Genomic DNA, 15,875 nt, shown 5'->3' with positions numbered 1-15,875 from the left:
TTTCAAATGACTTATCTAGTCGCAAGTCATAAAATTAGTAACTTAAATTGACACGAAATTCATGTGATTCCAGTTCCCCTCCTCTGGTTTGTATGGTTCTGTGGAACAGATGATGCTACTATGCTAAAAGTACTGCTGTGCATAAAGTTATTTAAAACCTAAAGCTAGTGGTGACAGAGTCTTGTACATGGACTTTGTGCATACAATAATGCGATTAAGACCAATTTTCAATAAGGTGTCTCTGAGTTTGTATTAATTTTAGGCAAATTTGACAATGACAGAGTCATATCAAATTTCAGTGAACGAAGCATTATGCCATTCGTGACTTGGTAGATCAACAGAATAGATAAATACTCCACCTCCATCCATGCTGCGAGAGTTCCTCTTACTGGAAGTGCGCTGGAAAAGGGGAGCTGGTCTGTCAATGAGAGAGCTGGCCTGTTTGGTCTGAGCCTGAGTTCGACCGCTGTACCGAAATTTGGAGCCTAGAGCCAGAAATTTCCTGGGAGTGGCGACCATCTCAGTGGATGTCAGCCTGTACACACACAATTGATTATCTAATCATGTGAATTTCACACTTTGAAAACATTCCTGTGAGAATGTTGAAACATTCTAATACAATACCTGAAAAAAGTGTGGTGTTCTACACAAACTTTCCACAGTTTCTTGGCCGCTTTGTAGTTCGGTAGTTTGAAGCCTATAGCACTCTCATACTGTTCTACCTGAAAGAGGAGATGACAAGAAAGATAACCGACTCCAACCTACAGTATATAGGATATTTAAAGCAGTTTGCAGAAGCGAGTGAATGTTTTGGGTTTGTGTACCTCTGATGGACGTATTTTGATGAAAAAGTTACTGCGTTTGTATGAGACCTTCAGGACTTTGGGCCAGGGAAAACGGTTGATCCTCAGTTTGTCTTTATAAACCATAAGACCATTGGAGCAAACTCCCAGCATGATGTCCACGCCTTCGAGATCCTGACAGACGCAATGATTAGTTTTTTTTTTTCAATGTGTTAGGGTTCTGTTTGATACATTTCTACATCTTATAATGCACAATAAAAAAAAAAAGGCACAACCATTGCAATATCTGTTATTGTGAATAAATATGGACTTGTATGTATTGTGTTAGGTAATTTTATTAATTAAAACACCAATTTATTTTATTGATGATACTATCAACTTAAAACTTGGATAACATTTACTTGGATTGCGTTAAATACAGAGCAGTGCTCTGCAATATGAAACAATATAACATTGTCTTGTACTGTGTAATAAAACCCACAAGGGGGCAGCACACCCTTCTAAAAGGTACCCTAAATAAATTAAATCCCTGGTCTCATGCAAACAGATTGACCTGATTTCTGTTATAAAATCTGACAAGTCACATGTCTTCTTGTTGTTGGACCCACAAAGGCAGACTTGTGACATGTGATGTGATGCCTTTTGTGTTTTTTCTCCTCTGCATGTTATTTGTTGATCTGGGCGTCTGACTTCCATATACAGTATAATATTGTCAAAGGATGTAGAGATCATGTTTGTCTCAGTATCAAATAATGATCATTTATTTCCTTTACAACAACTATGTTCACCTTGGCTTGGTGGAGGTCAACTCCATACATGGATAGCTTCTTTGCATTCTCCAGGAACATCATGTCAGCCTGAGCTGGACTCATTGACCTGCAAAACCAAGGCAAGGTCAACTAACCAGGATGCAGGATCAGACCTAAACTAGTTTGCTCCCAAAAACTATAAATCCATTCTATTTTAAATGTTTTAAGTGTCCCAAAGACGTATTTATAATTTTTTTATGTATTTTTTTTATACTAGAGCACGTAGAAGGCTTTGATGCAGCCTCTCAACAGCAAATAACGGCTGAAGAAATGGTAGTTATTACACAAAAGGTCAGCAGATGGCAGCAGAGCAAAAGAGACCAACCAGGGCCTGTTGAAAAAAAGCTCATTACTCACATTTCTAAATAGATTTGTGAATAATGATGAAACTTAGCTATATTCTAATGCTAACTGCTGCAAAACGGATAGAAATGTACTTTTTTCCTGATGAAAGTAGAGACTCTAATCTTTCTTTTTGTAGGTTCCATGTTTTTGTAGCAATAAAACACAATATTCTGTGGGCCTTGCAAAATCAGTAAAAATCCAGCAAAACAGCCGGGAGCGAAGGGGGTTGCTTCAGTGAAAATGGCTGCAGTTAACTAGTATTATGAACATCAAATAATTACAGGACAGAAGGCAGAGGTGCAAATACTGTAACACTAAAATGAATGTTGTACAATGGTGCCTAACCATATTGCAAAACCAGAGGTGGCAAATCCAGGTACAGAAAGTAAAAACCCTGTCACAGTTTGTCTTCAGCCCCAGGAACTAGCTAGCTAGCGCCCTAGATAGCTCCCATGGTGCTTGTTTACCTGCTAGGTAGCCCAGCTAACTAGCTAGCTAGGTAGTATCAAGGGCTAAAGCCAAACTGTAGCAGGGTTTTTACTTTCTGGACCCGAAGTTGCCACCTCTGTTGTTAACTAAATTATATTTTAATTACAGTTTCTTTCTTCACATTCTTTTATGTTTTTATTTTACAATACAATGCTGATTTTCCATATTAAAAACATGTAACAACAAAAGTGTGGTGTTTACATTAACCACCTTCCATTCATTTCAATGGGAATTATTGCTTGAGTTATGTCATGGAATTAATTAAACTTGTAACTCAAGGTAGCACTTTATTGTACCGGTATATTATGGACCATTTCAAGGGCTTGTATATGAATATGTCATATCATTGCACTGACTTTTATTTATCTCAGCACTTCGACCACTGACAGATGAAGCCAGTGTTCTGACCTGTAAGTGCGGTGCAGCTCTATCATCTTGTCCTCAAGCTCCTTGGTCTGCCCATTAGCCATCTTCATCTCCTTGGCATATTCTTTGCCATGCACCTCAGGGTCATACTCGCCCAATTCGGACTGCAGAGCGTAGGAGCCAAGCAAGGCCAGGGTGACAAAAGAACACGGCAGACGCCCTTGCAGGATGTCCTTACGTAGTTGGAGACAGAGGTAATACCTTGAAAATGACAAGTAATGCAAGACTTGAGTTCCTAAAACAGATTCAGCAACAAAAAGTAAAAAAAAAATTAAAAAGCCCCTGCACCCCCAAAAAAGTCTATCATCGAAGAAAAGTGAAGTTTCCAACGCTGTGAAAGTTCCCTGAATGCATCATTTTGCTTGCGTAGCATAAGCAACTAGCAAGTCTGTAGCGTATGTTACGCTGGTTATTCTGTTGTCCCTAAGCGTCCTTTAAGCTGTTTCATTACACCCCAGTGGGAGTTAACTGTAGAACTAAACGATAAAAATTACATCCCCTGTATATTTAAATACAAAACAATAGCGATGGTTTTTAAAACATCGCTAGCCTAGCGCTAATGCTAAAAGTGAAGGGAAGATCCCATTCAAATGCTAACAGGAATATAGCATAGACTTTGGGAGTGTTTTTCCTTCAAATAAATATTCACACACAAATGCTGTGGAAACACAATTTTATGCATTTAATATGTTTTTAAATAATCGTCAGATTAATCTGTATTTTTTTCATGCATAGATTACAAAATCCTTAGTTTAATCAAAATAACTAATACAAACAATGCATTTCACAACAAAAACAACTACTAGTATTTTCTATGACCTCCATGACTTTTATGAATAGCAACATGTTTAAGCAAACATCGAAGTACGATATTGGTACCGGTATCCCGTGCAACACTAGCGTGAATACAGTATTAGGATGCTTGACTCCCTCTATATTGCTCTCGCTAGCTTATGCTAGATTCTCTTGCTAGCTGCTTTTGTTAGCCGCTCCAGCTAGCTTGTGCTAGCCGCTCTTATTAGCTTCTCTAGTGAGTTCTGCGCTCCCGCTCACCGGACAGTCTCTCTGAGGCACCGTAGTGCGTAGGTTTCAAAATTGCTGCATTCTATTAGTTCACCACTAGATGGCACTAAATAATACACATTGTCCCTTTAAAAATACCTAAATAAATAAACACCTGTACAGTTTTTATGATTCCTATTACTTTCATTGGCAAAATTGTTTAGAAATCTGAGGTGAACAAAGGTCCCTAATGGTGTTTGGGTAGAGATTATAGTACGCACCTCTCGAGACAAATAAAGGTCATCTACAATAAGCTTTTATTGCAGAAAAAAAGTCTGACAAGATTGAATTGATGCTATACCTTGTGATATCTTCAGACAATTGGGCTGGATCCGGAGGGTAGAATTTCACATTGAACGTGAAATCATAGTTGGCACCTTGAAAAGGGATGACAAATTGTATTGCAATGGCCTTTAACATCCCAAATTACGATGTGAGGAGGCGCATTTGTAGCCTATACTGGGCTTACCTTGCACCTGCCTGCGGATCTCCTTGGCCAGGTCCATCAAAGTCTGAAAAAATAAATAAGGCATGTCAGAATCTACCTTATAGTGTATGAGGGTCTCTAACCCCTGAATTAATCTACTTCACATTGGCATTTACATATTCAGAGCTGCTTTAAAATTAAATGCTGAGGTCGCTATTGCTGAAATGGCTCCAACTGATTGACAGTTCAACACCGGCTCACCTTCACCTTGGGTGTCTCCCAGATGACCAGCCCATAATAGTCTCTCTCCAGCAGATTGAGGTGGTCACATACTTTTGTGAACAACTCCTGGCCTTTGGCATGTTTCTGACACAAGTACAAAAAGAACAAGACGCTATTTCATTTAGTGCTCACCTGATAATGTAACAGACAGTGACTTATAGGGAGAGAGTGATTTCATTATAGTGTTGAACATGGCTGAGTGGATGGTGAGAACAGGACACATCAGGGGAATTGTGTCCTTGCCCAAAGGGCCGCTAACAGCTTTTAGTCAGACTGAAGCAGGTGCTCAGCAAATGAGAGATGTTTCCTTCTAAAAATAGCATACATCGCGAAGGAAGGAGCCTTGTAGTCTTGCTTTTCGATTAAATCCTTTGTTAGATTTATGATCTATTATTTTGAGTGTTGACGTTTCATTAAGTCGTGCTTGCTGTTCCTGGAAGATGAATCAGTGTCTTTTGTGTGATAAGAGTATCGTGTTCCAATTGAAAGCGTTCCATTTGGGTTATTTTCTTCTTCTTTTTGTTTTGGTCCTGTATGGCAGATGCCAGCAGGTCACCACAGTAATTATTATAATTTTTTTAAAGGTGAAGTCAACCCAATTTTTTTTACAATAATATGTTCTATGCAGCCACTAGTCTAAATATGGCATTCTGGTTAATATTGTGTTAGTGGAATATGAGTTAGGCAGCAAAATCCAGCCATTTTTATCTATCTCAGGGGGCGGCCATTTTGCCACTTGCTATCGACTGAGGATGACATCAATGTTGCTCAGGGCTCAAGTAACAACCAATCACAGTGCAGCTTTAGAAAACAGGTGAGCTGTGATTGGGCGTTGCCTGAGTCCTGAGCAACATTGATGTCACCTTCAGTAGACAGCAAGTGGCAAAATGGCCGACCCCTAAAATGGATGAAAACAGCTGGATTTTGCTTCATAACTCTTATTCCACAAATGTAATATTAATCAGAATGTCATGTTTAGACTAGTGAGGTCACATATAACATATTATTGTCAAGAAATGTTTACTTGTTCACTTATGGTTGACTTCCACTTCAATGAAAATCATCAATTGTCAAAGGTTAGAAGGACGACATTGTGGTAAGATTATGTTTGTTTAAGGGTTATATTTTTTAAGTGACTCATTAATCTATACTTATTTTTATTTTATTTTGATTAACGTTTTGATAATTTGAGTGTTTGTGATTTCAATATGTTCAAAGATGGCAAGTAAAGTAAAGTAAAAACCCTGCCACAGTTTGGCTTTAGCAGTTAAACAAGCACCCGGGAAGCTAGCTAAGGAGCTAGCTAAGTAGCACCTGGAGCTAAAGCAGGGTTTTAACTTTCTGGACCTGGATTTGCCACCTATGAATATGTTTAATGGTACTTGATGTCTGAAGTTGACAAAATGTGAAAGGAATTTTTGCAGCTCAAATCCCTACCAACTGTAAAGTGGCACTTCTATCGAAAATAAGATATCAAATGGTTTTTGGTCATACCTCATAAGACCTCAGTTAAGCGTACATCAAATGAGTGAATTTGCATATATGAAGATCTTTGTGATGTTAGACTGAGATTTTGTGTTTGTTAATTTACCTGACTTCCATGCAGCAAGCGGGGATTCAGTTCCAATTCAATGACTGTGTGATAGTGATTGTAAATGGTTGCCTGACTATAACAATGGTGCCAAAACTAAAGCCTGAAGGCCATTTACTGCCTGACGACCTTTTAACTATAATTAACAATTGACACAGCCGTGTCGTTTGACTGTAGGGCTTAAAGATTACTAATAATAGCATAAAAAAATATTGCCTTTTTTTCAGGTGATTACACGAAAAATAAAGAGTTATTGTTTCTTACATCCAGTTCACACTCATACAGAGTGTCATCCAGCAGGGTGACTTTAATCTGCATGGTTTTGGGGCGACGTTGAGCTTTAGGAGTTTTGGACTCCTCCTCCGCTGCCTTCTCTTCTTTCTCTCCGTTACTGCTACCTTCAGAACCACCCTCCTGTCCTTCCTCCTTCCCCTCTTCCTCCTCCTCCTCCTCCTCTTCCTTCTTGTTGTCTTCCGCTTTCTCCAGTGTAGCCACCTCTGCTTTTTCCTTGTTGAGACCCCTGTCTTTTCCACTCTCCTCCTCCTCGGCTTCTTTCTTCTCTACCTGGGCAGCCTGAGGAAGATGATTTGATTAAAAATACAGTGTACAAAACTGTCTTTATTCAACTGTCAAAATTCAACTACTCAAAATTACCTATTCATCCCTGCACATTGAACACAACTCTTTCTTTATTCTTGAGCACTCAAAATGACCATGTAAATATCATCTGCAATTCAAGCCTCTTGCATTTTCATTCTGCTGCCTCCACACTTTTGCTGCATTGTATATCTTTGCACAAAATCAAACAATAATCAACTTCCGTATCTAATTATCATATTCATTTGATCTTATTTTGTTGTTCTATTTTGATTTTCAAATTTTTGGACTTGCTGAGGTAACCTGAGACCTCTGGTATCATATTTCGAGCCATATCATGTGGAAATGTGTGTTGGTATGACAGTAAAAAGTTGTTTGAATTCTTGAAAACTCAACTTTAAATGTAACTTGAAAATATAAATCAGAAAATAATTGATTAATAAAGTAAAATAAGAATATACTAAAAATAATACAGATAAAAACAAATACCGGCTGTTCCTGCTGTGTGCGAGTTGGCCTCAATTGTGGCCGTGTGGTATTGTGCATGTTCACACATACATAAGAGTAGAAAAAGAAAGTTGCAATTAAGCTTTATTAATATAACCCATTTGTTCATAGATTGAGATAAATATTTGCCTTTTAGTATTGTTATATTAACTGTCTGTATATTGTCCTGCAGTATTGGGTGTGAATATTCATTATTTAAAATTAAACCACTCCCGGAAGTCGATTCTAATTTGCTATAAGCATGTCAATGGGATTTTACATTGACTTTAGCATTAGCAATGGCGATGTTTCTAAAGCAAAGCATGTCTCATCTTTTTTGTTGTGTGTTTAGTAGGGGTGTCAATATTAGTGCGTTAATTTTGAGTTAATTTAAAGTTCCTTTAACGCCACAAATTTTACCTGGAAAGCCTGTACTGGGGGAATTCCAGTCAAAAAGCAGCAAAAATGTCCACATCAAAATTTAGCAGTAATAAATTTAATAATTAGGAATATATTTGTGGAGACTGAGGTCAAGTTGTATTTTACAATTTGAAAAATGTGCAGAATTTCACAAGTTACTTCATGTTAAAGATTAGATAGCTCTTAATATGAAAAGAAAAATGCACTGAGCTGTCACCAATGTCTTACAAATACAATTATGCCATCTAGCGGCAGAAAAATGACCTCAACACAGATCAATATCACACTTGATTTTTACAGTACAGTACACCTTTTTAATTTTAACTCAATTTTTATGAATTAGGAAATTACTGTATCAGTGACTAAAAGATGAAGCCATATTTATTAGTTTAACTTTTTGTTCTAACTTATATGTTAACAAGAGTAGGAAATGTGAGAAAACAATATTTTATTGCACATTCAGAACATATCTAAAATTTGCGATTAATCGTGAGTTAACTATTGAAGTCATGCAATTAATTACGTTTAAAAAAAATACCACCTTACATCCCTAGTGTTTAGTTTTACAGCATATTCCAACTGGGGTGTCATTAAACAGTTTAAAACACACTCAATGAGAGCAAAGTAACTTTTCATAATAATAATAAAAATAAAAATAAATTCCTTAGGGAGGAGGTGGAAGAAGGTGTGATTTTTGGAGCATCTATTAAGACAGAGCCAACTACTCCAGGAAGTACAGGAGACGTTTCTTGTAGAATTCCATCAGATAAAGATATAAACTGATGTGTATCCTGACCTGGGCCTCAGCGCTACTGACTGAGTGCTGGTCGTGGGCCACCTCTCCCTCAATCTTCAGCTCAGGTTCAGGGTCAGCAATGGGCGCTTTTGCTTCTTCTTCCTCCTTCTCCCCTCCCTCGCTCTCACACTGGGAACGTCTCTTCAGGAAGGAGGAGAAGAGGCGGGAGAGGCCGCGGCCGGCAGAGTTGCGGTTGCGAGGCCGGAGGTGTTCCTCTTCCGGAGAAGACGGCTTTGCGTCCTGGCCAGCCTCCTCCTGCTGCCTCGGCTTCTTCTGGTTACTTTCTGCTTCGTCTGTTGTCATGGTGACCACTGTGACAGGATCAAAATTAACAAAAGAGAAATAGAGAGAGAGAATAATGAGCATAATGACCTAGTCTTAGTATACTAGTATTACAGTCATTGAACTAACTCAACTTCAATTGAAGCTGTCATTTAAATGAGACAACTACAAAGTCTAACTATGGCTTCTATAGTTCATTCTAACCATAATAATGATATTACATTTCATCTGCAGCGATGGCAGCAGGAGAGTGAACATCTACAGTAGACAAATGACCAAGCACCCTTGCCACAGCTAATTATATGGGGTGAAGAGACAATTAACTTTTGAAATAGAAATTGCAAGCAGCCTATTGAGTGAGAGGTTATAATCACGTTTCTTTGTTGTTTGTTCTGTTGGTTCACGTAGTTTCTTTTTCCTTATCGTCACTAGAAAATGTTCTATTTTGCCTTTAAGCACAATGCTTATGGTCAGGTCAGCCTATGCATTTTAGTGACCATTAGGTTAAAGTATACAAGTTTAAAAAACTGTATTAATATCTATCCATTCATGTTGTTGTAATGTGTAAGGACATCAGGAAAAAACTCAAACATTGCAAACTTCGTACAGAACGAATTGAATCTGAATTAGCAGACATGCTAATCACTAAAAATGACAATTTGGTGCATAAAGTGTCAGTATTTTTATTTTATTTTGCTGCACCCAGTGTATGGCCTTCCAAAACACTCACTAGAATGTGTTATTTAAACTTTTTATAGTTCATATACTGATATTGCACACAGACCAGCACAAAAGGAACCCCTCGAAAATTAGATGACTCATCTCATGGAGATATCATTAAAAAGCAATAAAAGGGGTTTGTAATTTGATAAAGATTAGGGTATAGATGCGCGAGATGCTGTGATTATCGCGAGACCAACAGCGAGACCGGGAAACCCCAACATGGCAGCGCCCTGCTGCTAAGATAGAACTAGCTCTATTATGCTAAACTAATTCGAGTTTAACCATTATATATCTTGGCTTTTCTCTTTTCTCTTTTCATCCGACAGATTTGGAACACCACCCAACGTGGAGGACCTCGAACGCTTCATTGACGGTTATTTTTACAACTGCGCGATGGAGGACTCTTCCGTCGAGAAACCGTCGAAAAAACCCTCTAAAAAGAGAAAGAATGACTCAGCGACGGACACGGACGACCTAACCACTACGGAGGTCTCGGTCAGTATGCTGGAGTCCATAAATAAAAAATTAGAGGTCCTCTCCCTAATCTGTATTGACAAATGGCCTATGCAGATATATACACAGGACTGAGCCTATATTGTTTGTATGCATAAATTAGTTCTGGTTTCCTGGAATGTTTGTGGCGCTCGTTCACAGGCAAAAAGAATAAAAACTTTAGACCATCTCTTAAAATTAAAAGCAGATATTTGCCTCCTGCAAGAAACCCACCTACAAAAATCTGAAGAAAAATTACTTATTGATAAGAATTTTAGCCAAGCATACTCTGCCCCTTATAACAGCAGACAAAGAGGAGTCTGTATACTCATACATAAGAATTTACTCTTTACTCTAAATAATACAATAACAGACCCAGAGGGCCGATACATTATTATTCAGGTAACTATATTTAATAAAATATATACATTTGGCAATTTATATGCCCCTAATAATGATGATCCGGCCTTTTTCCATGAATTTTTCTCTCAGCTGTTTGATTTAGCAGCGAACTCTACTATTATTATTGGAGGAGACTTTAACACAGTCTTAAATCTATTAATAGACCGTTCTAATAACACAACATGTATAAGGCGATTACAATCTACTAAAGTAATAGGGGAATATATGGATGATTTTGGCCTCGTCGACAGCTGGAGACTTAAAAACCCAAATAAGAAGGAATTTACCTTCTTTTCCGCTGGGCACCGGTCTTTTTCAAGAATTGATTATTTTCTTACAAATAACTCTATTGCTGATAAAACTGTTACAAAAATACATCCTATCATTATTAGCGACCATGCACCAGTCTCACTTTCCCTACAAGTTGATTATACATTTAAACCACCACCAACATGGCGTTTTAACATCTCACTGCTAAACGATGTAGAGTTTGATAAAATTATAAGGAAAGAGTGGGCAGACTTTTTGGAAATAAATGACTCTCCAGGCCTATCGCCATCTCTTCTCTGGGAAGCTGGGAAAGCAGTAATTAGAGGTAAAATTATATCATATTCATCTTATAAAAAGAAACAGGATCAAAAATTCGAAAATGACTTGGAAGATAAAATTAAACAACTGACGGATGAGTACGCAATAAACCCAAATGACCAAATATGGACTGACTTACAAAATACAAAAATACAGTTAGACGATATGCTAACTAAAAAAACAGAGTTTATAATACAACAATTGAGATACAACAACTTTGAATATAATAACAAATCAGGTAAATTTCTTGCAAACCAACTTCAACGCAATCGGGAAAAATCTCTTATAACGGCTATCAAAGGGACAACTGGTGAATGTACACAATCACCAGAAGAAATTAATCAAATTTTTTATAACTATTATCGCAACCTATACTGAGAAACTAACAAGCCTAACCCTGAACATATTGAGGCATTCCTCAGTAGCTTAAATATGCCTCAGCTAACTACTGAATATAAAGATATGTTAGAAGCGCCACTTACTATAAACGAGTTGTACAGTGCTCTAGATAGTATGCCTAATGGCAAGGCACCTGGCCCAGATGGTTATCCGGCTATATTTTTTAAGCACTACTGGTTCATGCTTGCTCCGCTATTCTTAAGAGTAGTAACAGAAATCAAAACTAATGGTTACATACGTCCACACATGAATACAGCAGCAATTAAACTTTTCTTAAAGCCAGAAAAAGACCCCACCCTTCCATCAAGTTACCGTCCGATTTCACTAATTAACACTGATATTAAAATTATTACTAAGGCTCTCACATCTAGACTAGAAACAGTAATCTCGACAATTATTCATAGCACCAAACAGGCTTTATTAAAGATCGTCACTCTACTAATAACATACCTGTCAACTTGTACGTTTTATACGTATTTTATACGTTTTTTTACCATTTCAAATCATGCACGCCGTACACCGACTTTTGTACGGGGAAAAAAAATGCGCTGACATGCGCATGCGTAGATATACATAGAGTAAATATCGTGGAAGCAAGCATGGAGGAGCCACCTAGTAAGAAACGAAGAACTCAAGGATCGGGTCGACACCAGAAAGAATGGGAGTTACTTCAAGGTGAATATGCTGGCTGGATTAAAGTATCGTTAAGAGGCACTCAATTCTCATTCTGTGTCCCTTGCAATAAAGACGTGAAAGTTGCTGCGAGTGGATTTTACGATCTGAAGAGCCACTTTAAAACTGCCGGACACGTGGAGAATGTGAAAAAAACCAATTCACATGTCCCATTAACCAAGCACTTCGTCTCTACCGCAAATCCTGCAGCATCCCACAAAACGACAAATGCGGAAATTCTCTTCTGCCATTTTCTTGCTGAGCACAACATTGCTTTCACAGCTGCGGACCACTTCTCGGATTTGGTGAAAGTTATGTTTCCGGATTCACAGACAGCTAAGGTAATTTATTATTATTAGTAGTAGTATCATTCATATCTACAATGAATCAGCATTTATGGCACCGTGTCAAAAATTAAAATTTTATATTTTAATATTATATTTTTGCAGGAGTTTGCATGTCGGAGGACCAAGGCTACGATGATTGTTAAGGAGAGCCTTGCACGTGGCTACACCCAAGACGTCATTCAGTACTGCAGAGCTCACCCATTTACCCTCATGATTGATGAAAGCAATGATCGTACTACCAAAAAGCGACTTGTTGTGTTAGCTCACTTCTTTGATGGGGAGAACACAAATACCAGACTCCTCGATTTACCAGAGTTGGCATCAGGCACAGCAGCATCAATCTTTGCCGTTATTGACAACATTTTACAAGAAAATGACATTCCATGGAGTAAGGTTGTGGGATTTGCAAGCGACAATTGCAACACCATGGTTGGAAAGAAAAACTCTGTCTTGTCTAGGATAAAAGAAAAAAATGGGGCTGTTTTTAGTGTTGGATGCATTTGTCATCTTGGCAATCTGTGTGTCAAAGATGGACTGAAGACATTGCCAGTAAACATAGATGACTTGCTGGTGGATATATTTTATTTTTTTTAAAAATAGTTCCAAACGAATTGAAGATTTTAAAGAGTTTCAGGACTTTACAAATTCCGAGCAAGAAAAAATCCTAAAGCATTGTCCGACACGATGGTTGTCTCTGCAAAAAGTGGTTGAAAGAACATTGTCTCAGTACGAAGCACTCAAAAGCTACTTCGCTAGCCATGCGGATGTTGAAAGGGCAGGTAAAGTGAAAAGCATCCATGATCGACTTCAAGACCCTGTTACTCTCCTCACACTCCACTTCCTCAGCTTCATCCTGCCTCAAATAAATCAATTCAATATTGTGTTCCAAACAGAGGCATGTATGATTGGAGATTTGCTACCAGAAATGGAAAGACTCTTAAAGAAACTCTTGGTGAAATTTGTGCAAATGGAACATGTCAAATCTGCTGATAGCCTGCTGGCAGTTGATTATACAAACAGATGCCTGCAGCATGAAGAAAGCAGGCTTGCTGTTGGCTTGGGCACCAGGGCCCTCTTCCAAGACACCAATGAGGAGGATGAAATCAGGCAAAGCATCACACCAGCCATGCAAGCAACTTTTTTTTCCTCTGTTCGCTCCTTCTACGAGGCTGTTGTAACTAAAATGATACAAAAATTTCCATTTGAGAATACAATACTGAGTGACTTGGTGGTGTTGGACCCAAGAAAGAGAGAGATGTTGGATTACACAAGTATTGTTAAGCTTGCAAACAGGTTTACACCAGACTTTGATCAGGAACAATTAAAAGATGAATGGGAAGACTATCAACTAATACCTGATGATCTTCTCCCTCAGAAAAGTCAGGATGGACAACCAATTCGTCCAGAGACATTTTGGCCTCATGTGTTCAAAATGAAAACTGGTTTGGGGCTGGATCGCTTTCCACTGATGAGAAAGATGTATCTAATTTTACTCAGCCTTCCTCACAGTAATGCTGATAGCGAGCGGGTTTTCAGCCATGTGAGGAAAATTCATACAGAGTACAGAAAGACAATGGGAACAGACACTCTTACTTCTTTATTACAGATGAAATTGAACTGTGACAAGTGTTGCTCACAAGTGAGACCCTCATTAGAGCAGATAAAGTCTGCTAAATCATGCACATTGGCTTACAATAGGAAGCACTGAAGGCACAGTTTATTGCATTGTAAACTTTTTAAATTGAATAAAAGACTTTGTATGCAAATTACCTTTGTTATTTCTATTACACTGTCTGGTTACCGCGAGTAAACATGCGTCGTACGGTGTTTGTAAGGTTTTTTTGGGGTTTGTAAGGGGAATCATAATCATTTATAAGGGCAGTTATCGGCAGAGGTTGACAGGTATGTAATAATATTAGGAGGCTCTTTAACCTTATTAGCATGTCACAGCGGCATGATAAAAAGGCAGTTATTATATCATTGGATGCAGAAAAAGCTTTCGACAAAGTTAACTGGTCCTTCCTCTTTGCTGTTTTAAATAAATTTGGCTTTGGGAAATCATTTATCCACTGGGTGTCAGTATTATATGATTCTCCCAAAGCTACAGTTACTACTAATGGGATTATATCTCAGAGCTTTACTTTACAGAGAGGCACAAGACAGGGATGCCCACTGTCCCCTTTATTATTTGCAATATTTATTGAGCCACTTGCAATAGCCATACGCCAGGAAAGAAGGATTCAAGGAATTCACTCTGGGGTAACAGAACATAAAATTAATCTATATGCCGATGATATTTTACTTTATTTAGAAAACCCGGCGATTTCGTTAGGGGAAGTATTTAACTTAATAACTAAATTCTCACAGTTGTCAGATTATTCTATTAACTGGACAAAATCAACACTTCTACCTATTACAGAAAATTCATGGAACCCTGCAAGCCAGGACCCACACTACTCATTTTCTATAGGTAATTTAAAATACTTAGGCATAAAAATCTCACCTAAATTAACTGATTTAATTCATTTAAACTTTTCTCCACTTCTGGATAACATTCATAGTGACTTGGAACGCTGGAATAATCTTCCTATTTCTTTAATAGGACGAATAGCCATCGTTAAAATGAAAGTTTTACCTAAAATAAACTATTTTTTCTCAATGATTCCATTTAAACCTACGGCTAACTGGTTCCAGTTGTTGGACTCAGCAAAAAAAAAGCAAAGATTAGTCTATCTACTCTTCAGAAAAGTAAATCCAAAGGTGGTCTAGAGGCACCAAATTTTATGTACTACTATATAGCTAACCAGCTACAATATATCGTTCTATGGGCGCAACCCAACAGAGATACTAACTGTTGGCTGGAACTAGAACAAAAGGATTGTAATAACCTCAGACTTCTAGATTTACTCTTTATTACAACATCAATTAATTGTTTAAATAATAAATAATTGTTTTAAAAACCCAATGATTTCCGCCACCCTGACTGCTTGGTGGAAGGCATTAGAAATTACAAAAGCCCAAGTGGAGCCCTGTGGGCTTTCTCCCCTATGGCATAACCCTGACTTTCGAATTAACAACCAATCGTTTTATTTAGGTGTGTGGGAGCAGAAAGGAATTACACAGCTCCACCATCTCTTCTCAGATAATATGTTTATATCATATACATCCTTGCTCCAAAAATACAAAATAACAAACGGAAATTTTTTACATTATCTGCAAGTTAAAAATATGATAAAGAAACAAATTCCAACACTTCAGGGTACACTCCAACCGCCTGGTTTAGCTGAAGATATTACCAAGCTTTCTCCGACAACAACAAAAAAACTTTCAAAAATATATAAGTTACTTTCATATACGGATAAAATGTCTTTACCCATCTCGAAATGGGAGACAGACTTGTCTATAGCTCCGGAATCTGACTTTTGGATTCAAGTTTG

The 15,875-nt window shown here is 37.9% G+C and overlaps 2 protein-coding genes across 10 annotated transcripts in view; one reads left to right on the top strand and one right to left on the bottom strand.

Annotated features, from left to right (window-relative positions):
* Positions 1-15,875, bottom strand: part of LOC144036860 (protein 4.1-like) — a 138,539-nt gene that overhangs the window by 106,505 nt on the left and 16,159 nt on the right. For all 8 annotated transcript variants that reach the window (XR_013288742.1, XR_013288743.1, XR_013288744.1 and 5 more), the window contains exons 2-11: positions 8,534-8,844; positions 6,499-6,807; positions 4,623-4,727; positions 4,404-4,446; positions 4,236-4,311; positions 2,855-3,073; positions 1,592-1,679; positions 825-977; positions 625-722; positions 360-535 (exon numbers count right to left, since the gene is read on the bottom strand). Coding sequence is in view for 4 of the 8 variants with exons in the window: in XM_077547769.1 (XP_077403895.1) it covers positions 360-535; positions 625-722; positions 825-977; positions 1,592-1,679; positions 2,855-3,073; positions 4,236-4,311; positions 4,404-4,446; positions 4,623-4,727; positions 6,499-6,807; positions 8,534-8,836 (1,570 nt within the window). In the remaining 4 variants the exon portion in view is untranslated. The remainder of the gene's footprint in view (positions 1-359; positions 536-624; positions 723-824; positions 978-1,591; positions 1,680-2,854; positions 3,074-4,235; positions 4,312-4,403; positions 4,447-4,622; positions 4,728-6,498; positions 6,808-8,533; positions 8,845-15,875) is intronic.
* Positions 11,946-13,457, top strand: LOC144036859 (zinc finger protein 862-like). Of its 2 annotated transcripts, none has more exons than XM_077547768.1 (3): positions 11,946-12,094; positions 12,302-12,432; positions 12,541-13,457. In XM_077547768.1, the coding sequence occupies exons 1-3, from the start codon at positions 12,019-12,021 to the stop codon at positions 13,030-13,032; spliced, it is 699 nt and encodes a 232-aa protein (XP_077403894.1). In that variant the 5' UTR covers positions 11,946-12,018; the 3' UTR covers positions 13,033-13,457. The 2 variants fall into 2 exon arrangements, with proteins under 2 accessions (XP_077403894.1, XP_077403893.1); XM_077547767.1 differs by having other exon boundaries at positions 12,167-12,432.

Source organism: Vanacampus margaritifer, chromosome 17 (genome assembly GCF_051991255.1).
Source record: "Vanacampus margaritifer isolate UIUO_Vmar chromosome 17, RoL_Vmar_1.0, whole genome shotgun sequence".
Lineage (NCBI taxonomy): Eukaryota > Metazoa > Chordata > Actinopteri > Syngnathiformes > Syngnathidae > Vanacampus > Vanacampus margaritifer.
The sequence above is the reverse complement of the archived record's forward strand: the minus strand, read 5'-3'. Positions and strand labels throughout refer to the sequence as shown.